Source organism: Gouania willdenowi, chromosome 4 (assembly GCF_900634775.1).
Source record: "Gouania willdenowi chromosome 4, fGouWil2.1, whole genome shotgun sequence".
NCBI lineage: Eukaryota > Metazoa > Chordata > Actinopteri > Blenniiformes > Gobiesocidae > Gouania > Gouania willdenowi.
In genome coordinates, this window is record NC_041047.1 from 2,781,022 (window position 1) to 2,806,058 (window position 25,037).

At 37.6% G+C, this 25,037-nt stretch overlaps 2 protein-coding genes and 1 long non-coding RNA gene across 6 annotated transcripts in view; all 3 read left to right on the plus strand.

The window, feature by feature from the left end:
• mylk4b (myosin light chain kinase family, member 4b) overlaps positions 1 to 4,263 on the plus strand; it is a 50,772-nt gene extending 46,509 nt beyond the window's left edge. For all 4 annotated transcript variants that reach the window (XM_028445061.1, XM_028445062.1, XM_028445063.1 and 1 more), the window contains 3 exons: positions 31 to 262; positions 2,187 to 2,238; positions 3,267 to 4,263. In XM_028445061.1, coding sequence (XP_028300862.1) covers positions 31 to 262; positions 2,187 to 2,234 — 280 coding nt within the window. In that variant the 3' untranslated portion in view covers positions 2,235 to 2,238; positions 3,267 to 4,263. The remainder of the gene's footprint in view (positions 1 to 30; positions 263 to 2,186; positions 2,239 to 3,266) is intronic.
• Positions 4,264 to 5,899: 1,636 nt separating this feature from the next.
• Positions 5,900 to 25,037, plus strand: part of gmds (GDP-mannose 4,6-dehydratase) — a 141,631-nt gene continuing 122,493 nt past the window's right edge. Inside the window, exons 1-4 of the mRNA XM_028444862.1 lie at positions 5,900 to 6,125; positions 12,898 to 12,942; positions 15,833 to 15,920; positions 16,778 to 16,887. Of these exons, the coding sequence (XP_028300663.1) occupies positions 6,051 to 6,125; positions 12,898 to 12,942; positions 15,833 to 15,920; positions 16,778 to 16,887 (318 nt within the window). The 5' untranslated portion in view covers positions 5,900 to 6,050. The remainder of the gene's footprint in view (positions 6,126 to 12,897; positions 12,943 to 15,832; positions 15,921 to 16,777; positions 16,888 to 25,037) is intronic.
• Positions 6,137 to 7,197, plus strand: LOC114462175 (uncharacterized). Its single transcript, XR_003673919.1, has 2 exons — positions 6,137 to 6,373; positions 6,976 to 7,197. It is a non-coding gene; the product is annotated as an uncharacterized LOC114462175 (long non-coding RNA).

Consider the following 25,037-nt stretch of genomic DNA (forward strand, 5'->3'; position numbering starts at 1 on the left):
CTGCTTTATGTTTTGTCCGTGTGGTTCCAGGCTCAGCGGCCTGTCTCCGTTCCTGGGCGACGACGACAACGAGACGCTGAACAACATCCTGGCCTGTCAGTGGAACTTTGAGGAAGAGGAGTTTTCAGACATTTCAGACGAGGCCAAAGACTTCATCACTCGTCTGTTGGTGAAGAGCAAGAGCTGGAGGATGAGCGCCGCAGAGTCCCTCAGACACCCCTGGTTATCAGACCGTAGTCTGCACCACACACTCAACCAGAAGGTCAACACACACACACACTCACACACACACACTCTATCCCAGACATATAAACTGGCGGCCCGGGGGCCACATGCAGCCCTCAGTCTAATTTTATGCGGCCCCCAAAGTAAATGTTCAAAATGACAGAAAAATACACAAAACAATACAAAGAATTACAACATTGCAGGAAAGTAAAGTAAAAGACAAGATAAAAACACACCAAACTACTACAAAAATGAACAATACGACAACAGTAATACGAAAAAAACATACAACATTATAGAAAATAACATTTTCCAATGTAATAAAGGTTCCCTACCTCTGATATAGGGGCTGGTAGCTAGGAAACCAATGCAGCATGAATTATTGTTTTTTAGTGCAAAACTGTTTAATTTTTACACAGGCCCTTTTCATTCCAATATAAATAATCTATAAATAAAAATGTTTAAAATGCATATATATATTTATACTGTATATATAACAGACTTCTTGGACCTGGATACTCAGTACCCTTTACCCCCCCATTGCGACTCCCATGCACAGGCGTGTTGGTGTGTGTGGTGCGCTCAGGAAGGTTGGTGTGTCTGAAAATTACACAAAAAAACAAGTAAAACACAAAAACACAATATGACTCCAAAAACATATCTCATTAACACCATTAAAGAAACATATAAATGACAAAAAGTACACAAAATAACTCAAATAACATACAAAACTACTGTACATTTGAGTACACAAATTGACTCCAAAAACATACACATGCCCTTTGACCCTGCTATCCACCGCTGCTACATGCTAAGCTAACAAAACGAAGGAGAATGACGGCACATTTAGTGAAAGTTTTTATAAGTGCAGACATTTAACCCAATCAGATAACAGGAAACCACATTGTTTCACATACAGGGACTTCCTTCAAAATAAGAGCACACCAGTATGTATCAACGTATGACCTTTTATTTCATCCTGTGCTGCTTGTCTTTGGACTGTGAGAACATGCAATCTCAGGCTGCGTCCTAATAGTCCCTCCTATCTCCTTTCCTATCTCCTTTCCTATCCACTGTTCCTTCACCCCAGAAGTGTTTAGGAGGTGGCCATGATAAAGAGTGTCTGAGTTCTCTTTAAGCTAAGGAAAAGATGCTCAACGCTTCCTTTTTTACCCCCTTTAGCCTAGGAAACACTGATACATCCTTTACCAAAGGAGACCACATAATTATGACCCACAATTCCTAGCGGCGACAACATTTAAAGGGACACACACACCCGAGCGCTTACGGAAACTCACAATGACCGACAAGTAATGGAGATCATGTAAGTTACTAATGTAATAATATGTCTTGATCAACTTTAAATAAATAAAATAAAATCCATATATTATTATATGTCAGACATATTATCAGATTATAACTGACATCAAACAGACACTCTGTGGTTCTAGAAAAATGATCAGAGACATTTTTATCCACATAATGTTTTATTCAACATAATTCATATTAGTGAGTGGAAGGTGAGTGTGATCAACCATTCTCTATGTGACGTTCTTTAGTTTACCTTTAGTTCCTCGTTGCCTGGTAACCTCTTTTCCTTTGATTTACATTCAAACCTTATGATTTATTAGATTATATCAGTGGAAAGTGTTTTAAATGTGCTTTTAGTCCATTTTAGGAAATATGTAGTCTTTTCACCACGACAGACGTCACTAACCGTCGCTGTCATCAGATTATTACGTCACCTAGTGGAAGTGTGTCTGATTGTCAAAACAAACTTGATCACCTTTTCCTAACTCCTCTCCTAACACCTTTCCTTAACCCTGTGATGTCATCCACGGGGTTAAGGAAAAGTGGATAGGAAAGGAGATAGGAGGGACTATTCAGACGCAGCCTCAGTCTTCTCATTGGACTTCAGGGACTATAAAACCATGTATTAACGTTCACTTCCTGTGTTGCAGAAAAACAAGTGTCACTCCACACACGCTCCGCCTCCTCCAGAGAGCTAGACAGGTGATCTCACCGTCACTTCCTGTTTCTACACATGTTCTTCCTTTGTGTTTAATATAATAGTGACAATTATAGCACACTTTAAATAATCATTAAAAAAAAGAAGAAAAACAAACACATTTAAGGCATTTAAAACAAAAAGTAAATGTTATTTGTGATAAAAGCACAATAAATAAAACTCTATGAATAAAATCCAGATTTTAGATGTTTATTGTCATGCACACAGCAGATGAACACAATGGACAATACTATTCATTAGTGCAATTTATATCTGTCAAATATAATAGACATAAGAAACTGTTGGTCTGGGGATCACATGTGGCCTTCAGTCTAATTTGGATTGGACCCCAAAATAAATACACACATGACTTCAAAAACAATAATGCGCAAAATGACTCCAAGAAATATACAAAACAACAATACAGTATGACTCCAAAACACATTAAACTACAATTAAAACACAGAAGTAACTCTAATAACAAACAAAAGTAGAATTAAAATACATAAAACTTCTCCAAAAACACGTTAAATGACAACAATTATGCACAAAATGCAACAATTATGGATAAAATGCAACAAATATGCAAAAAATTACTCTAAAAAGATACTGATCAACAAAACTAATCAAAATGACTCCAAAAACACACAAAATGACAACAATTATGCACAAAATGACTCCACAAAATATACAAAACTGAACAAAATGTCGCCAAAAACTCATTAAATGACAAAAAGTACACAAATTAACTCCAATTACACAAAAAAACTAAATTTAAAGTACACAAAAATGACTCCAAAACAATTATGGGCCAAATGCAACAAATATGCACACAATGACTGTCATAAAAAAGGAGTCATAAAAACATTCAAAACAACAACTAAACAAAATGACAACAATGCAACAATTATCAACAAAATACAACAGATATGCACACAATGACTCTAAAAAGATAGAAAACAACAACAAAACTAAATAAAATGTGTACGTGCACTGACTCCAGGTTGTGACTCTTACTGTGTTTCCCTCTCAGACGTGAGTCGTCGTTGCTCAGCGTGACAAAAGAGCCAAACACTGGACCAACGCTGCTGTTCGTGGAGATCCAGCGGATCATTCTCTCTCTCTCTCTCTCTCTCTCTCTCTCTCTCTCTCTCTCTCTCTCTCTCTCTCTCTCTCTCTCTCTCTCCATCTCATACTTTTTTACTGCTTTCTTTCTTTTCCCACCAGTAAAATCCTTCCACATTTCCTCTGCCCACAGGGATCAGTGTGTACGAGTGTTTGCATGCTTTGCACTTTTTTTTTCTTCTCAGATTTCTTTAAAGATTGAGCGAAAACGTCTCAGAACGCTGTTATTTAAATCATATATTTTGTGAATACAGATTTTATTTCTTGTAATGTAAAAAGTCTTATACAGATGTGTTTATTCAGCTCCAGTTGTATTTTTAAACCACGCCCTTTTTCATTTAGCTGACATCGCACAGAAGGTCGTCATTTATGCTGAAGACTTTCTGCTTCCCGCCATATTTACTGGACGTTTTCGGTCTTTTTTTGCTCACGTGCTCGCTTGGATTCTCGCCCTCTGACCTTCCATGAAGGCGTAACGAACAACAGAAAACTACCTAGCAGTGACTCTTCTGTTTATTTTGTACTTAAGTACAAACGTGTGATGTTTTTCAGGGGGACAAACAGGACGTCAGTGTGACCGTCTCGTCCACACGTAGATGAAGATCCAAAAATCTAAATAAACATAATAAATAAATCAATAGAAATGACTAATGATGACCTGAATTTGTCTAAATACTGAAAAGGTTTTATTGGTCGTCGTGTGAACGGGAGTCAGAGCTTTATTGGTCCTCTTTGTTCCCACCTGAAGAAAAACTGGCTGTAAATTCAAACCTCGGCTGCTGCTCGGCTTAAAAGCCATTCATTCATTTCACCTTTATTTTAATATTCATCATTTTTATTTCAAGTTTTCTTTATTTAAAAATAAATTGTATAAGATCTATGTGTAATAAATGTTTTACTTCTGAGGATTGTTCACTGTGTTTTCCTTTAAGGCTTCCATCCATCCATCCATCCATCTATTCATTCATTCATCCATCCATCCATCCATCCATTTCATCTATATCCATCCATATATTCATCCATCCATCTATCTAGTAATCTATCCATCTATTGATCCATCTATTCATTCATTCATTCATTCATTCATTCATTCATTCATTCATTCATTCATTCATTCATCCATCCATCCATCCATTTCATCCATCTAGTCATCCATCCATCTATTTATTGATCCATCTGTTCATTCATTCATCCATCCATCTAATCATCTATCCATCCATCTATTTATTGATTCATCCATCCATCCATCTAGTCATTTTTTATTTTATTTTATTTATTCAGTTTATTTCCGACATGGTTACATTCACTTTTTTTTTTTTACATTTTTTTTTTTTTGTACATGCCGAAAAAGGAGACGAGAGAAGCAGTTTGCTTATCTGGGTCCCGTCCCCTGTTTTACCATCGCAAATTTACATGGGTTTACATGTCTCTCTGGTCAAACATTCTTGAGTTGTTCTGAACAGTCCTTTTTTGTGTATTCTCATCTGTAGTCAGTGTTGTCTTGTTTTCATTCCTCCTCCTCTCTATTGTTGTTCGTGTTGGCCTTGTTCCCTGCCAGACGTTGTTAGCATTCCTCCAGTTCAAGAATAGTTCCTTATTCGAAGGTGTTTGGAAGGTTTTTCCCTTTTCATCCATAATGTCTCTGTTATCATTTTTCTTTGGCAGGAGATGGCAGGAGTTGATGTTGTCAGGGTTCAGGACAATGTCCTTCGACTCCAGGTAATCAATGACCTGTTGTTCAATCGATTTTATTTCTTCGTCACTCGCGTAACTCCTGGGTTTTATCTTGAGGCCTGTGATGATGACATCTTTCTCTCTTTCCTTTTGTTCCAGCTGTTCAACCCTGTTGTTCAACAATTTTATCTCTTCAGCATTTCTTTCATTCTTTTCTTTCAGTACCTTTGCTTCGCTGTGTAGGTTTTCCAGTGAGTTTTCCAGCGTCTTTTCCAACGACTTTATCTCGGCAGATAGGTTTCGTAGACCCTCGCGTATCATCTCCTTGACCTCTTCCAAACCCAAATTGGGTTCTGAAGGGCCTCCCTGCGGTTTTTTCACCATTTTCCTTCAGTCTTGGGCCCAATTTTTCAGGCTGTTCAGCTGTAGCCAGCTGTAGCCAAGGTCGTGTTATCGGAGCGAATGAAAACACGTCTGCTCTCTCCAAAGACCAGAGACAATCCTGGTCATCCATCCATCTATTCATTGATCCAACTGTTCATTCATTCATCCATCCATTAAAAGCATTAAAAGTGTTTGGTTTTCTTCTCGAGTGTTGATTTATTTCATACATTATTAAAAACCGCAACAAAAAATTCAAATAAAAGTGTAAATATTATTTATTTTTATTAATTTATGAATTGATTTTATACATAGAAAAATGTTTTGTTTTTATTTTTGCTTTTATTCTTTTATTTATCCTCCATGAGCTGGAGCGCTGCTGGTGGTGTAATTACCAGAGTAATCCTGCGGGTGGCGCTGCAGCAGCAGCATCTGCTTCTCTTTGTCTTCAGCTTGTTGATCTATTGCTGCGCTCTCATTGGCTGCTGCTACTTCCGCATTGTGACGCGCCCAGCACAGCGGGCTGAGTTTAGATTCACTGATACTGAGACGCACCGTTCGTACCGGAGAACCGTGAGAAGTGACCGTGTGAGCTGCTGTGTGGTCCAGGCTCGGTTCTGTCCTCACTCAATCAGAAATGGCTCAGAGTTCGGAGGCGTTGGAGCCTAAAAAGGAGAGAAAGGTGGCGCTTATCACCGGCATCACCGGACAGGTAAGGGCTCAAACCGGTCCAACTATCTGCAAAACTCAGGTTTTACTTTCGCCCGGTAGATGTGCGCGTGCGCGGTGACATTCAAAACATTGCTCCGCATCTATCGACCCGCATTAAATGTAACAACAACCTGTATCTGAAGTGGAGATGGGGTGAATGTACCTGATATTCCCCCAATATACACACTCCTGTCATGGCTTGACTTCTTCGTGAAAAGTCGGGAGACGGAGTGTAATGTTCCCAGTGAGGTAAGTTATTATTATTATTATTATTATTATTATTATTATTATTATTATTGTTGTTATTGTTGTTATTGTTATTGTTATTGTTATTATTATTGTTATTATTGTTATTGTTATTATTGTTATTGTTATTATTATTATTATTATTATTGTTATTGTTATTATTATTATTGTTATTATTATTATTATTATTATTACTATTATTACTATTATTGTTATTATTATTATTTATGATACTACCAATATCTAACAATGTTTGTAATGTATGTGTTACTGTATGTGTTACTGTATGCGTCGCCATTTGGAGAAACACAAATGTAAACATTAAATAAACGGGGATTGAACTGTACATCAAAGCAACATTTTTACGAAAAACTCTTAAAGAAAAAAAAAAAAAAAATGCCCAAAAACTACTACACGATCTTGTGATTGATTGACGTCCGGGTTGCTGACGTAACGTAACGTAAAAACACGCTATGGGTTTGTTTTTGTTCTAGTCGCCAGCATCATTTATCCTACACAAATATGTTTCACATTTAATTACACATTGTGATTTACGAATGTTCTGTGTATTTGTATCTAATTAGTATGTTTTTTTTTATTTATAGTTTGTCTGCCATCCAATCACCTTCACCAGCCTGCTCAGACTCCTCTATGAACCAGTCAATCCAACTATTCTGCTTTTCACCAGGTTTTGCTGACATAAGTCACACCTCATACAGCTTACAGACTTACCAGTCATTGTAAATAGTGTAATATTAAACCATTGATGTACAGTGTTATACTTGTGTTGCATGGACATTTTTATTAAAATATTGTATTCTGCTTGATTCAGTGTTATGAATACATGCATGATCAGAGGTGAAAGTAACTGATTACAAGTACTCACGTTACTGTAACGGAGTTGTTTTTACGGGTAATACTTGTACTTTTGAGAATATTTCTAACTTACTTTAAGTACATTTTAAAAGAAATAAAGTAGTTCATTACATTTCTACACGAAACTGTTAAGTGTGTTTTTATTTTTTATTTTGAAATGATCAATGGACCATGTGAAACTACAAAAAATAAATTGAACAGACAACAAGCAAATACATCACATCGAAGCCAACCAATCAGATTAAGCGTTATGCGTGCGGTAGGCGAAAGTAATGGAGTGCTATTTAATTGTGCTACCTTTTTTCTTGTACTTAAATATTTTATGTATGACTTGTACTTGAGTATAATTTCAGTCAAGCAACAGTATTTCTACTTGAGTAGGGTATATCAGTGTTCTTTATACCTTTGTGGGTAAAACAGGAGAAATGTATACAAACTGAAAATACACTGTCAACAGATCATTTTCATTTACTGCAAAAAGCAGTGGAAAAACTTTAACATGAATTGACAACAACAAAAGCGAACTTGCACACGTAGTCGTTAATTGACGGTTTCACCACTACGCTGCTGCACCTTCAATCGGCCTCTCCTAATATTGGCGGTTTGCCAAAGCACTCGCCCTTCAGGGAAAGAAAAGAAGTTCCACAGTTTGTTCCAAACAGCATGTGCTGTTCTGCCAGCTGTCCTGGTTGATCTGGATCTTCTGGTCGCAGGTACAAAGAGGTTGTTTCCATTCACCTGCTGGGATAAGAAACAAGAACAGGAATTAATCTTAATACTAAATTACACTTTTAATATCTCTGTTACCGACCAACATTCCATTTTTTAATTTTCCCGTTTAATTCTTTAATTCCCAGCAAGTTTCCCTATTTAAAAATTACGGAAATACGCATCCCTTTTTGAAATTTTTCTTTAATTTGTATTATTTTGCATCAATTGCTGATATCTTTGGATATTATACAGTTATTTAAAATGACTCCTAATTTCCTGTTAATTTCAATAAATAATTCCCCTGAAAAAGTAATAATTTTGGAAATTACCGGTATTACATTTCTGTGAGAATGTACCAGGAATGTTCAACACTTTTCCACCCACCCTATACATTAGTGGAGCTTCTCACCAGCAGGGGGAGCCACGCCCACAGAGCTGGAGTCTGCCTTTTAGTCCTAAACCTTCAACAGAAGATGAAGAATGGAGAACTGTCACTGGTGTTTTGGTGAAACTGGTGAACATTTTAAATAATGGCTGACTTCAGAGCACTGACTCAGTCACCAGTTAATGTGATCACCAGTTGGGTTTAAACATTGGTGCTGATGATGTGAGAGGGAGTCAGTGTTTGGTCTGTGGAAGGGGAGGAGCTGAATAGCCACAAGCTGCCACCCCTGGTCAACAGAAACAGTAATTAGGAATTTAACCTTCCTATTATCCTCAAGTATTACTAACAGATTTTACCCTTAGGGTCAATCTGACCCCAGGGATTTTTACCTATAGGAAATGATTTTCATAAAATTGTTGATCAAGTTTTTTGTGTCAGACACTTTGTTTATTTGTTGAATACATAAATAAGCCCTTGATAATTAAAGCTTGACTTGTTCTCTAGTGCCACCATCAGGACAAACATTCAAATTAGAATTAATTCATCTTGACTTGTTTTCATCCAAATCTTCTCAAATTTATTGACAACATATTTATTTACTTGTTTTTTTATTTCCATTTTGGTAACATATTTAAGGTTATTCACTATAAAGTCCTCTGTCTCAGACAAATTGTCCTCTGTCATTTTCACTGTGAAAGAGCTGTTTCACAACAATATTGATGGTAAACCTTTTCCTAGAGGGATAGCGAGTGCATGTAGTTTGTAATACTTACAGAGCACAATGAAGAATGATGTAAATAAAGGGCTGCCATGCCATACAAGCTCTTAAATGTTTGCTCTGCCCTTAGTTTGCATAAACTATGAATGTCCTTGTGAGAATACCCTACCCTTCACAGCGCGGGAAATATCAGTTGTTCTTCGGCAGGTGTGAGTAGTAGATCACACATACATACATTACCTGCACTTACATTACCCTTGAAAATGTGCAAAATATAAATAGCGCAACAAAAACTGGGAATGGAAACACCTGAATTTTTAAAAAACACTCATATCGCTAAAAAGTTTTAGCGTTCATGAGGAGGAATTTCAGACGTTTTGATATTTAAGTGTGTCGCAAAAGCGTAATGGGAATACTTTTTCCGCAAACACGTCACAGGACGTGACGTACCTGGTCACTTACCACTTCTCTCCGAGAAAACATGGCGTGCTACATGTGGACAGAAGAGGAGACCCAGACATTTCTTAGCGTTATGCTTAAAAACGATTAGTGTCACATTAGGCGTAAAACAATAAAGGAATGCAGAGTATTCTAAGGAGGTTTGGAGCGTTCGTCTTTGTGCAACGAAGTCTCACGGGATGAGAATTCACGGGAGTTGCTTCTCCCCAAAACAACCTTCAATGGAAACACGTTCAACGCACAATACTGTACAGTACTGTACTTTGTCGACTTGTAGAAATATCGCTTTTATTTTGCAAAAATCTGTAATGGAAACCCAGCTACAGATACACACACACTAGTTAAAATCATGAAATATAAAGCAAAAAAATAAAGTTAGTCAACTATTATTTTTTGAATAATAAACATTGAATGGGGTTAAATTAACCTGAAGGATAATAGGAGGGTTGAACAATTATTATTAGGGATGTAACGATTAATCGTAAGGCAGTTAAAAATAGATTCATAGGTATCACGTTTCATATCGATACTCTGAAAATTGAATCGCAGTGCTTTTTTTAAAAAGCAGAGGGTGCTATCTATTTATCCTTCTCTTGTCCAGAAGCGTAGGCGGCTGGTGGAATCGCCTACTACTCTTAAACATGTTCATAAATGATTCCTTACCCCTTTAACACTGAAAGAATATCTGTAATATTACGTGAATATCTGTAAAAGTCACGTTTTTTTATTAGCTCTGACTGCTAGCATAGCATCTCTTCTTCACTGCAAGAATAGCTGCATGACAACCTACCACTGGGTTACCAGCGCCCTCTGCTGGTCCAAACAAATATCTGATGTAAATACAGCGTAACGACTGTTTTTTTTTTTTTTTTTTTTTTTTTAAAGTCCAATTGTTTAGGCACAAAATACATTTTCAGTTGCACTTTTAAAAAGAAAAAGAACTATTATGCAGTTTTGCATTGTTTACTAGAGAACCAGAATTTAAATTAATAGGCTTCTTCTTCATTTGTATTATTCCTTTATTTATTTCATTCAGGATTTATTTTTAGTTAAATTGCATTGTTTTGAATAGTTTATCAAGGGATTCTTTTGACAATAAAAGGAAAATAGTACAGTATTTTCTAGTTTTTTTCTGAAAAAAAATGAAGGAATATTTTTCAGTCATTTATCTACAGTCCCATTTTGTAAAATAAATCGTGAATGGAATTGTATCGGGAGTTGAGTGAATCGTTACATCCCTAATTGTTATTGTTTTTTACAATGTTGATAGTTTATTGTAGATGGAAGGAAGAATTAAATGATCCACATGTGCTTTTTGATAAAAATGAGTTGAAAGCTGATTTTTAATTAATGAATTGTTAATTGTTGATATATCTCAATCTTATAGCTCGTCTATTCACTCTCAGCTTTCCAATCATGTCGAGCATTATGTGCAAACGAGTCTTTGGGGAGCTATTGGAGTAACGTTGACCTCAGAGGTGAGCGGTGCAGCAGCGGACCCCACAACAGGAAGCGGCGAGTTGAGGCCCAGGTTTATGGGCTAACGCAAGCCTCAAAGGAGCCTCTTGTTTCCAAACAGAGGTGCAGCTCTTCAGGCTTGTTTTCCATGTTGGACTCTGGCGCAACGCGCTGTGACTCTGGCACGCTGGGAAGGAAAACATGACACCCGGTGGAGCTTTGAATGCTGCAGGGCGTGGGAGGGGCGTGGGGGGCCTCCAGCACCTGGGCCCACCTTCACCTCAGCTTTAGAAACAGCAGGGCAAACGTACCGACCTCAGACGCTTTTCAAAAAGCAAAGCAAACCCTGCTATCATCTTTATAACAGCCTGAAAACAAACATTTAAATAATGATGATCTGCCAGGTTACTCACCTGAGCTCTGTCACATGGTTCTCTGGGATCACAGAACACCAATGGAAACATTACTAAACATTTCAGGCAACCCTACTTGAATTCCGGGTGACCCCAAGGTTGAAAAACACTGGTTTAGTCTGTCAGAGAGATTTATATTTGATATCTCATATTTCATATTGCGATTTTGCATAATATTTGACATAACTGCCTCTTTGCTCACCCGTTTACGATGAAAGAACGTGTTGAAATGCACAATATTGTCCCAAAAACATGCACGTGAGGTTGTATTTTATGTCATTTTGCAATTTATTCTTGATTTTGTTAAAATAATAATAATTAATAATAATATCGGCAAAAATCTGAGGTCTTGGATCCACATCCAGGCTGTTTGCTTGTAGACTCATCTTTTCAGCCAATAAAGAAAAGCGTGATTCTTCCTCTTCTTTTTATTTTAATATTGGGTGACAATTATTGTTGTGTAGAAGAAGAGTAATAATAAAAGTCCTAATATTTAGTGAAGGCAGTCGGTGTTTGTGTTGGTTCTTCCTCCAGCGTGAGCCCTAAACCTGAAGAGGAAACGGGCTGGCACGGTGACTGGGTGACTATAGATGAGTGTGTGTGTGTGTGAGGGGGGGGTGTTGAGGAATGAATGCCATGACTGGGTCGGAATGTTCCAGAGTGTGCGGTCGGAAAGTCTGAGCAGGAAAAAAAAAAAAGAAAAGAGGAGCAGTAACACGGGTGAGGGGAACAAGACCTTATTGACAGTGTTGCACACACACACACACACACACACACACACACACACACACACACACACACACACACACACACGTCACCAGTGAGCTCTGCCTTAAGCCCCCCCATCAAACATAATTTAATTCTGTTTATTATTTAATTTACAGACAAAGTCCCCAGGGTCATCACATTTTAATTAAAATTAATTAATCAATTAATTTATTATTAATTCATTTAATTAAATTTTCTCTTAATTTTTTATTAGAGGAGAACACGAACATGGAATTGTCAAGTCAGAATGAGAATATTTATCATATGTCATATTTCTGTGTGTGTCTCCAGGATCTGTGTTGTGACGTTGTTCTCAGCGCACACAGGGGGGCAGATGTCACCTACTCAATAGCTGATCCTCTTCCACAGAGCGTTTAAATGAACTCCTTTAATTACAGTTTTCACAAAAGTTTTTCTAAAAGCACATCTTTGTTTTGCTCCACCTATTTTCTTGTTTGACCTCAGTGGGCGGGGCCTCCGAAACAGGAGGGCGTAACAAGTTCATGATGATTGAATTCATTCATGAACACCTGATAATTTGTATGCTGGGAGTGGTCAGATACCAATGTTTGATTAATCACACATTGGTCCTGTCGTACGACACAATGTGAACTAAAATTTACACCTGTTTTCACACAGTATTGATAATGATGGCCAATAAATTACAGCGTTCCTGGTCGCTAGGATTGATTTCCAGTTGTTATATTTGTGTGACTTTTTTTTTCTGGTCTCTTGTTAGGACGGCTCGTACCTGGCTGAGTTCCTGCTCGCTAAAGGTTATGAGGTGAGTATCATGGAAACTACACACTGTCCAATAGTCAATAATAGTCAGTATTTAATTCGCTCCATCAATTTGAAATTCTTCTCATTTTGTGTTTTTTTTTTCTTATTATTTTGTGTATTTCTGGAGTTATTTTGTATATTTTTGATGGCGTTTTTTTGTACTTTTCTGTTTTGTGTATTTTTCTGTCTCTTTGTATATTTTTCTGTCATTTTGTATATTTCTCTGTCATTCTTTTTTTTTTGTTTTGTGTATTTCGGGAGTTCTTTTTTGTACTTTTCACAGATAGGTTGCTCCTAGTAAATCAGCCGTTCCCTCAATTTGAACTTAATCTGAAAAACTACGTACTTAGATGAAGTAGAATAACTATGAAACTTACGGTAACAAAGTATTGAGTGTGCTCTGTTACTTCCATCTGTGGCTGAAGATGAAGAGAGGAAATGTAAATACAATAAGTGAGGCAGAGGGAATGAAAGCAGAGCATACAAGCTCACAGGAAGTGCTCAGTGTATTAAGGAAGTGAGGTCAGGGCATGTGATGGACTCTCCTGGTTATCTGCACTCAGCAGACCTTCCTCGTTCTCGTGCACAACGCCAACAGTCCCGACACTGCAGGGATTTTTTAACCCCTGCAGAAAAAGAAAGAATTTAAAGAAAGCTTTTACAGATACGGAGAATGACAACAGGTGACTTTAAGAAGCTGAAAACCATTAGAACAATGCTTTTCTATCATAAAGTCTGTGTTTTCCCACATGTAAACCTCATATTCTACAGCTATTATGTTTCTCCAGGACTTGGTGGCTGTTTCTAAATTATCTCAAACAATTAGTAGAAACAATATGGTTTTCATATATTTATAAACCAGTATATTGTCCTTTATTTCCTGAAATAATTAGATGAGGTTCTATAAGAGCAGATGAAATATCTGATTAGATAAGGTTTGTTAAGGTAAGATAGAAAAAGTTAAGATGAGATAAAAATGTGTTTTGAAAAATAGCGATGATAAGATAGGACAAGCTAAGCTAAATTTATATTAGCTAAGATGGGATAAGCTAAGCTAAATTTATATTAGCTAAGATAGGATAAGCTAAGCTAAATTTATATTAGCTAAGATAGGATTAGCTAAGCTAAATTTATATTAGCTAAGATAAGATAAGCTAAGCTAAATTTATATTAGCTAAGATAGGATAAGCTAAGCTAAATTTATATTAGCTAAGATAGGATTACCCAAGCTAAATTTATATTAGCTAAGATAGGATTAGCTAAGCTAAATTTATATTAGCTAAGATAAGATAAGCTAAGCTAAATTTATATTAGCTAAAATAGGATAAGCTAAGCTAAATTTATATTAGCTAAGATAGGATAAGCTAAGCTAAATTTATATTAGCTAAGATAGGATAAACTAAGCTAAATTTAATAAGCTAAGATTAGATAAGGAATAACAAAAAAGGTTGAGCTACAAAAAAAGATCAGATAAGCTAAGCTAAAATAGGCTATAATAAGCTAAGCTATGATCAAATATTCACGATAAGATAGACTAATATGGCCTAAGACAGGGTAATAAAATAAGATACCATAAACCAGAGGTCTCATTTTCGTGGCCAGTGGGACTATAATTTGTGGCCTGCAGGACAATGTGAACATGTAATGTTAGTGCAGCCCGTGTGTTTTATACTGTATTGTAATTACGTGACTCGAGCCGTTATCAAAGGTTTATCAGCCTTTAATGTATGTCGTTAAAACATGATGTACCTCTCATTCTCCGCTTACGCCTGCCCTTCTCCAGCCTCCCAGCCAATCAACACGCAGAACACGTGTAAACAAAGACAAACACGTAACAACGATGCTTCAAATTCCATGGGAAACCACAACACCTGTTAAACATTGAATAAACTACATGTGGAACATAACTTACAATATGAATGGCACTTTACAGCATTGTGCGTTGATGATGTCACCATGGGAAGCACACCTCCGATGGAGCCACCCACCCAGCCAGCTCGCACCCACCGTTCCGCTTCCGAGGCTGAGGCTCATAGGGGACCTACCCGCCTCGGTTATAGTCAAGGAAATATCGGTGTTGGCTGGAACGTACAGCTGATTCCATGGGGTTATTATAGAAAATAAAAGCCAGTAAATAACGCCTCTGTGGCTGCGTCCCATGATTTATATCGGCTATAGTCAGCTAATGTCCCACTGTCCTAACGGATAGGCAGTCACCTTTTTTTCGCTCTCTCTCTCTTGGTACAAATGTCTCGATGTCCATGTCATCACGAAATACATGAACATTGAGCGCAAAAAGAAAGGCGACTGCTGCCGAGTGGTTCATTATCTGCCTTGTTGTCACCGGAAGAAAAAGCGGAAATCCAAATGTAGCTTAGCTATGTGAGGGGAAGTACTGCAGGTCTCTGGCAGCAGGAAGTAGGCAAGCCATGTTCATGTTCAGAAGAACCCACTGAAATTAAAGAATTGTTAGTGATGACGTTTATGAAGATTACATTTTTTTACCAAAGTTTTTTGTGGAATACCTGATGTGGCCCAGCTTCACCCAGACTCTGCCTACTGTGGCCCCCAGGTAATTTGAGTTTGAGACCCCTGCCATAAACTATAGTTAGCTATGCTAAAATAAGCTAAGATAAAACAGGCTAAACTAAAGAAAAGGTTATTCTGAGGTAAGCTAAGCTAAGGTGAGCACTTTATTAACTCTAAGAAGAGCAGACGCTAATGTACGTTCAAAAACAACAAAAATAAATCATAAAACAGTTAAAATGTGCAATGTAACTTCTTCATAAAGATTTGTCTTCTTTCTCAGTCACTAATGGACTAAATTGGCCTCCCAACCACATGTTTGACACCCTTCCATTTGTAGCTCACAGTGTCTGTGTCTCCTTCAGGTTCACGGGATTTTGCGACGCTCCAGTTCCTTCAACACGGGTCGTATTGAACACCTTTACCAGATCCCACAGACGCACACTGAAGGAAGTTAGTATCTAACCAGCCATTTACACACTAGTTTTATTATTATCATCACTATATTTGATATTGGTATAGTTAGTAGTACTATTATTATGATTATTATCATAATTATTGCTGTTGTTTTTATGTCTGTATTGTTGACATTATTATGTTATTGTTAGTAGTGCATCTATTATTATCATCGTTGTTGTTTGTAAATGTAAATGTACTAATATTTGTAATTTTTTGTTATCATTTATTATTATTGTTCTTTTAATTATTATTTTCATTGTTTTGACAATTGTTATTGTTAGTAGTACTACTACTATTAGAATTATTGTTATTATTATTATTATTCTTGTTTTTATTATTGTTACTATAATTTTGTTATTGTTGTCATTGTTATTGTTTGTATTATTATTTTTTATTATTGTTGCAATAATTGTTATTGTTTTGACAATTGTTTTTGTTGTTAGTATTAGTACTACTACTATTATCATGATTATTATTTCTTTTTTATTGTTCTTTTAATTTTTGTTATTAGTGTTATGACAATTGTTATTGTTAGTAGTACTACTACTATTATTTTTTTTTTAATAATTATTGATCTTATAATTCTTGTTGTTGTCAATAATGTTATTAATAGTACTAGTATTATTATCATACAAATAAGGTTAAATTCACCTTAAACCAAAGTCAGATTTACATTTGAAACTTTAAAAAATATGTTTTTAACATTTGGTGTTGCATTCATGGACTGTTAGAATTGTTGGCATTTGTGGTGAGTTTTCCCCGGAACACACAAAGTTAATGAGTAAATGATGAGATTCTCATGTGATCTGATCTCAGTGGATAAATAAGTTTAATTAAACACTGTCTGACAGACATGATGCTACATTACGGGGACCTGACGGACAGCACGTGTCTGGTGAAGATCATCAACCAGGTGAAGCCAACGGAGATCTACAACCTCGGAGCTCAGAGCCACGTCAAGGTAGGAACGAACGCTCCAACCAAGACCAACCTGAACTCCTTTAAACTAAACCAAACTGAGCCAAAACAAACTCTGGTCTTATCACTATGTAGGAGATTTATTTCTGTATCATATTTATATCAGTGGGAATGATGGGAAAATGGTTCAAAGCCTGTTTTTGCAACACATACTTCTCAAGAACATGGAAAAAAGCTACTATTTATATGTAGCTAACGTTCACTAGATTAGATACGGGCAGCTGACGGACCTCGTCCTATTTTTGTGCAGACCCCAAAGTAAATGCCGATGTGGAAAAAGGACATTAAAAATATGCAAAAATGGCCCTGAAAACACACATAATGACAGAACAAGAACAATGCACAAAATGACTCAAAATATACACAAAACGAATGAAAAACACACAAAAATTACCCCAAAAAACCCAAATTACAACAAAAATGCACAAAATTACACAAAATTATAGAGAAATACAAATAAGGACATCTAAAATACAGAAAACAACAAAAAAGCACATTACTCCAAAATTACACAAAACAAAAGAAAAACACAAGATGATAGAAAAATACAGATGCAAACATCAAAAACATGCAAAAATGACTCCAAAAATCCCATATGACAAGAAAAATGCACAAAATGTCTCCCAAAATCACACAAAATTATAGCAAAATACAAATATGGACATCAAAAATACAGAAAACAACAAAAATGCAAAATATGGCTCTGTAACTGATGATTTTATCAAATGATGCAATGAATCCAATGACGTGCCGTGAGCACTAGGGTAGGGTAGGCAGGGCGTTGCAAATCAACACCACCAATGTCAATTTCATATGTTTCTGCTAGCAAGTGTTAATTTAATTCAATTCAACTTTATTTGTATAGCGCAATTTACAACAAAGTCATCTTAATGCGCTTATCAAAATATAAAATTCATAATAAGAAAGAAAAAACCCAACAAGATCCACATGAACAAATATTTATCCATCTAACAAAATCAACATTGTAAAACACCATTAAATAAACATAAACAATTATTTAATATAGCCTCCATACTCTCCCAACAAGATATATCTCATGACACGACAGCACATCTGTTGTTTGTGTTGGAAACACAGAAACATGGAGAAAATGACAACAACAACTCAGAACAGCCTCAGTGAGGAGCATCCACAAAGTCAATCCTTCCTTTTGTTCCATTCACTGTAGAAAATACCAACAATGTTCTGATCTTACCTTTGCTGAAGGTCTGGTAGCTCAGGTGTTGGTCTCTATCTTTTAAAAGCTGTTGTTTTTCCTCAAAAAAAGTTTCTCTAGCGCTGTCATCCTGCCTGTAGTGTTATCCCACCCACTAGCTAGAGAACGTAGCAGCAGCGGTCACATGATATCAATTCACTAATGCAGTGTGAACCTACGTATAGCATTTAGCATAGTGCGGTTACGTCCAAAGGCAGTGTAGAGAGCCGTTTTTGTACATAAATGGTCTTTGTCTTGGGGACATGACTGCGCATGTGCAAACACATAAAAACACGCTATGGGAACAGAGGCAGAGCAGCAACGTGCTTTTGAGAAGGGGCGTGGCCTCCTCCTGCCGTCCAGCGTCTCTGCCGTACCAGGAAATAGTGATGTTTAGTCATTTGGGCTATGAAAAGTACAAAATGCTGACACTTTCAAACTTAAAGGTGTTGTAGGAAATTTAAAAATAAATAATTTATAATTATATTATAATTAAAACAAATATTCAAACTATAAATTCACCCTTGAGTAGGCACTGCCTACCTTGCCTACCCTGACTACACGTCACTGGGTGAATCATATCTGGAAGTTAACACTATAAAAACCAATGATTTGATTATTGATGATTTTAAAAGACTGACAAGGATCAACCATGACATCACGACCATCAAGGAAGTCAATGTTGAATGTTGTAATGATCTTTTAACTGCTCAGTTGCCCCTCTTTCCTTTGGTCCTGGTCAGCCTGCGAGTACGATGTTGTGTTGTGAATTGTCTGTTGTTTTAATGTCAATGAAGATGCCATCTTCTGTTTTTCACTGCAAAACAAATCTACCTACGGGTACTAATATAGTCACCTGAACCTGAACAAAAGAAAACCACACAAGATGACAGGAAAATATAGAAACAACCATACCAAAAGGCAACAAACCACAGAAACTGATAGAAAAAATATAGATAAGGAGATCAAAAATACAGAAAACAACTCCTTTGGAGTTTCCTGTGTAAATGTTCTGATTGGTCATCATTTTAAATGCTGACATGAAAGTTGACGAAGTGATCCTCGGATCAGATACTGCTGTGATGAAGTAGCTCAGGCTTCTCATCAGAGACGACTCTTCGTCTATGCGTTCTCCCTTTCAAAGGCCAGCAGGCGGCTACGTTTCACTACATGGATAATGTGGACATGGATTACTGGAAGTCAGGATGTGGAGCATTTTCCAGCCTGTTTCCCCTGGTTGGAAAAAGCCTGTGTCACTGATGTGTTTTAGAGGGAATCCCCTTTGGGAGGAGGCTCCACACACTCACCACAGCACTTCAAGCAGATCAACTTTCCACTGAGTTTTATCTCAGCACGTTTTTTATTTGTTATTCCTAAAAAGACACACGGGAGGTGTGAGACTAGCATGATACAGGACCAGAAACCACTGCTGGGTTCTCACCAGTGTTGTTGAGCGTAGGGACCCCCTATGCTGTGATGTCGGCCCCTACGCTTTTCTGTAGTTTTTTCCTTTTTGCTCTGCTCGGCTCTGCTCTCCGTTTGTGTTTTTCCACTGGGGAAAAGTACCCCCTCCGTGGTACCTGGTGCTGCTTCTTTTTTGTACCTCCTTTGTTGAGGTTCCAAAAAAACAGCCCTGATCTGAAAATGTGACGTAGGCTCAAAGCAGACACTGATTGGTTCACAGAATCATCACAGCGTAGCGTCATCAACTCACGCACAGAGAGGATGCATTTGGCGTTCATTGATTTTTGTTGGCGATCTTGTGAGGATGGCAGCAAAAAAGTGCAATCCGTGGAGTCTGGCAGTTTAGCGTGTCATCTTGGTGCTCAATGGAAACGCTCTGGAAATTCAGTATTGTGTCCCGAAAACGAGGAGTGGGGAGCCGAGTAGATCCGATACCGCCAATGGAAACGCGTCATTAGCTGCCTTAATGTTGCCTGTGTGCTTCTTCTGCTTTGTAAAGGCTCAAACATACTCGGGAAGACATACGTGGAGCTCAGACTCAGTGCAAAGCTCAGATTTTACTGCTGCGTGGAGTCCGCTGTATCACACTAATTACTGATCTACGTGTATTTTTCACATCGACCCTCAATAAATGTGACAACATCCTGCATTTCACCACCTGGTAAGTAAGTAAGTAGTAAGTAATATTTATTTATATAGCACCTTTTACAGACAGGAGTCACAAAGTGCTTCACAATGCATACAGTGCATACAATACAATACAAATTACAGTTGCAGTCACAAAAATATGATGGTCATAAAACAACCCTTTATCACTGGAATTTTTAAAATGCTTTCTGAAACAGATAGGTTTTCAGTTGGCTCTTAAAAGCATCAACGGAATCAAGCAGACGCAGCGAAAACGGAAGATCGTTCCAGAGCGTTGGCGCGACCGCCTGGAAGGAGCGATCTCCTCTGGTCTTGTAACGGGTACGGGGGACCATGAGCAGGTTCTGATCCTGGGACCTCAGCCTCCGGGAGGGGGTATAAGGACACAACAAGTCTCTAATGTAGGAGGGAGCCTGACCATGCAAGGCTCTGAAGGTCAGCACCAGAATTTTAAAATTGAAACGGAAAGTGACTGGAAGCCAATGAAGGGCTTTTAGAATGGGAGTAATATGGGCCCTTTTGTTTGTGGGAGTCAGTAACCTCGCTGCAGAGTTTTGTACCTGCTGGAGACGAGACAGCGCCTTTTTGTTTAGACAGGAAAATAGGCTGTTACAATAGTCTAAACGGGAAGACACAAAGGCGTGGATAATCATCTCAAGATCATCTCTGGACACAATTGAACGTAGTTTAGAGATTTTCCTCAGTTGGTAAAAACAGTTCCTTGTCAGCAGTTTAGAGTGGTGCTCTAATGACATTGCTTTGTCAAAGATAATGCCAAGATTTCTAAGGCTTGTTTTAGAAGACAAACTCAGGTCGCCCAAATACTGGTGAATCCCTGGCAAAGCGTCATCAGGGGCAAACACCAGCACCTCCGTTTTGTCTGGGTTTAGTTGTAGGGAATTTGCACCGAGCCATTGTTTAACTTGCGCAAGACATTTCAGCAGAGAGCTTAATTTCTGGATCTCAGAGGGCTTAAAAGAGCAGTAAAGCTGAATATCATCCGCAAACAAATGGTAGGAAACATCATCAAAGGTCTGGATCATTTTTCCTAATGGAAGGATATAGAGTAAAAACAAAATCGGGCCCAAAACAGAGCCCTGGGGAACCCCACACAGCAAATCAGCAGGGTCAGACAGGAACTCATTTGCATGGACACTAAAACTCCTCCCTGACAAATACGAGGAGAAACAGAGGAGAGATGGAGACGAGCTACGAAAGTACTGACACCTTTAAAACACGTCCCAGAAAGAGTACTGGGACTACAGAGAAGCGCTAAGGGTTCTGGGAAATGTAGGAGTTTACTGGAAACTACTATGTGGCGGTGCACTCAAGTATAAAAGCTCGGAGTAGTGAAGACAGTCCGTTCCGTGACTCTAACCCATAAACAGTGTGCTTCATAATCTATCTATAAATACAAGGAAGGTGTGTCTGTGTGTGTGTGTGTGTGCGTGCGTGCGGAGCTCTTATCTCTGTCATTCAATGTCTGATCAACCTGAAACTTTTTTTAACAGCTTGCACATGGGCCGAGGGTGTGCATCCATTATTTTGGACTTTTTTGGTGAAGGGACATGAGAGGGGTGAGCGGCGTCTGAGCCGCACACATACAGAGCCGTTTAGAGAGAGCATTGCGACAACAGAAGTTCGAAATAGACTCAAATAGTTCCCGGAAGTTATTGGCGGCCAATCACAGCGCCCGTGCCCAAAGCGAACAGCGAAACATGCACATTTCTCCGCGAACATGGCATTATAAACGCTGATATTTTCACCACATGTTTACAACCTAATGCGCATTTTGGATGTACATGACATGTTTGTGTGTAATTAATTTTCCCACAGGGTTTTTTGAGTTTTTCCTTGTTGAAGGAGGGTCTAAGGACAGGAGATTCTCTGGGACATTTATTATCTATTTGCTTAAGTCCAGCAAACATTGGTGCAAACTTTATTTATCAATTTTATCATTAGCATGTCTTATAGAATTAAACCAGGGAAATCACACACACTATTTTATTTTGTACCTGCAAATAAACCCCTTTATAGCACTACAAACTACAGAGTATGTACACCTCTTTGTACATACAACCTTCAAACACATACTCATTTGGCCATAATTGACAACTTTACTTAAGCTCCTCCCACTATATGAATACATACTTCTGACAGGCACTGTACTAGTCTAAACAAAAACTAAACTGATGAAACTTGAGCTTTACGTCACTCAAAATGCAGGAAATAGTTTTTCAAAGGGTTATGAATTTAGAAATTTTCAAGGGGGCTATGCCCCCTGACCTCCCTGCAAGACTTGCACCTGTGACGCTTGCTCACGTGCCAAGCGATCCCCCTACACTGTGAAAAATTCCTGGGGTTAACCCTGCAGTAACCCTAAAGTAATTATTTACAAAGTGAAACATAATCAATGTTATCGGAAAATCGAGCATGTGAAAGTTGAGTTGGGCGGAGTCCAAACATTGAGTGTGAGAAGGGAAGGCTAGGCGGTGGGGAGAGCCGTGCATAGTCGAAACATCAAGCACGCCTCAGTTGATTGGTGTAGAACATTAACATCGAGCACAAGGGGAGGAAACTGAGCATCGTGCGTGGGCGGAGTCTGTTCACATCAGTTAAATGTGAGTTTGATTATTCAAGAAACACAATAAAATCTAGATTTTTCCTCCTTTATTGTTGTGTAAACAATCTGAATGAACAAACCACAGTGTGTGTTGTAATGTGTTAGTTACACATCTGAAGGGTGCAGCGGGAATGTTTCCATTTATTTGCTGGTTTTTATGGGAAATGTTTCCTTTTACATCTCCTTTTTATTTTTCTCTCCTTTTTTCTTTTTCCTTTCTATTTTTTCTTTTTTCTCTTCCCCCCTTATCTACTTTTTCTTCTTTTTTCTTACTTTTTTTTCCTCCTTTTACATCTACTTTTTCTTATTTTTCGTGCTTGCTTTTTGTCTTCTCTCTTTCTTTTTTCTCTCTTTTTTTTTCCTTTTTCATCTACTTTTGTTTCTTTTTTCTTACTGTCTTAACTTTTTTTCCCTTTTCCCCTCCTTTTTTAATCTTTTCTTTTTTCTTTTTTTTTTAGATCTACTGAGCTCCACTCCATCATTCATTCATTAATGAATCCATTCATTCTTTATTTATTCACACAGTAGTCCTTTATTTTCACAGCACATTTAAACAAAAACAGAACAACACAAAGTATACACATTTTAACTTCATCTTTAAGTGTCTTTGTAGACAATGTTTAGCCTCTGAAATGAAATAAAATGGCACAAACATTAAGGAAAGGTGTAATTTACTCTGATTAAACTGTAGTACCACTGGTGGTGTGTAGATGGCAGTGTTGAGCTGCTGTAGTTCCAGTAGTGCAGTAAAAGTGCAGTAAAACATGTTGAGACTGAAGTGGGTCTGCGGTGCATAAATCCATCTAATAGATGTTGTTTTTACAATCATACCACAAATTTCGACGCCATTGTCACAATTATCATCATCATCATCTTTGTAATCACGAGGGCATTCAGCTCAGTATAATATATAATGGTTTAATACATTATAATTAGAACTTTAAATAATCATGCAGTTAACTGTAAAATAATTGGTGCCAGCCGCTGAAATGTTATTTGTTACCTTGTGCTAGAGTCATAATAATTATATATATATGTGTATATATGATTTCATATGCACACAAAACTACATAATGCAAAATTTACTCACAAAACCACATCCAAAATGAGTCAGTTCAACAGGAAACATGTACTAAATGACAGAAAAACACACAAAACAACAAAACAGATACAAAACAATGAAGGAATTACACTGAAGCACTTAAAGGACACAAAACAAAAAAATACGCAACGTTAAAAATGCACAAAATGACTCGGAAAACACACAAAATGTTGATGAATTAAATACATTTACCATAATGACACAGAATAACTCCAAAGAGACAAAACTCCCCCAAAACAACAAAAACCCACAATGCAATATGTTTAGGGGGCCTTGGACTAGTTTTGTGTGTCCCCCCAAAGTAAATGCACACACAGACTTTTCAAAACACGAACAAAAATTACAACAAAATACACAAATTGGGAAATTAACTTTATTTTTTTTTGCATTTTTATTACAATATCAGCTCCTTCACACACCGATAATAATACATAGTGCTGCTGTGCAAGGCACTAGTCGACTATTTGGAGCAACTTAGAGTCCACTATCTTTCCCAAGGACACTTTGACATATTGACAGGTTATAGCCTTGGGATTGAACCTCCAACCTCTCGATCAGAAAGCGACCCTCCACAGTTCACCATCCACAGTCGCCCAAATGTCTCACCACAACATCACTCCAAAAACACACAAAAAGACATGAAAAACAGACAAATATAACAGAAAATTGCACAAAAAAATGACAATGCATAAAAACCGTAAAACACTCAGAACAACAATGCAAATGCACACATTTAATTCAATAAATCAACATGTAAATGAACAGAAAGTCGATCGTTATTGATGCACTTCCTTGTCTGAGGGGTGTGTGCGTGCTTGCCTGCAGCTCATTCTTAGCAGTTTACACAGCGCACAGAGCTGAGTTGACAGAGATTTGTGTGTAGTTGGTATTTTGCTTCACATGTTGTGTTTAAACACACGTTAGTGTGTGTGTAGTGTGTACTGAAGGATCTGAGATAGAAATGACATCCTTTTGTGTGTCTGCATTCAGAGAATCTGTAATGACTTTTTTAACTCCTCAGTAAACACACTCCTGTGCAGTTGATGGACACACACAAACACACACACACACACACACACT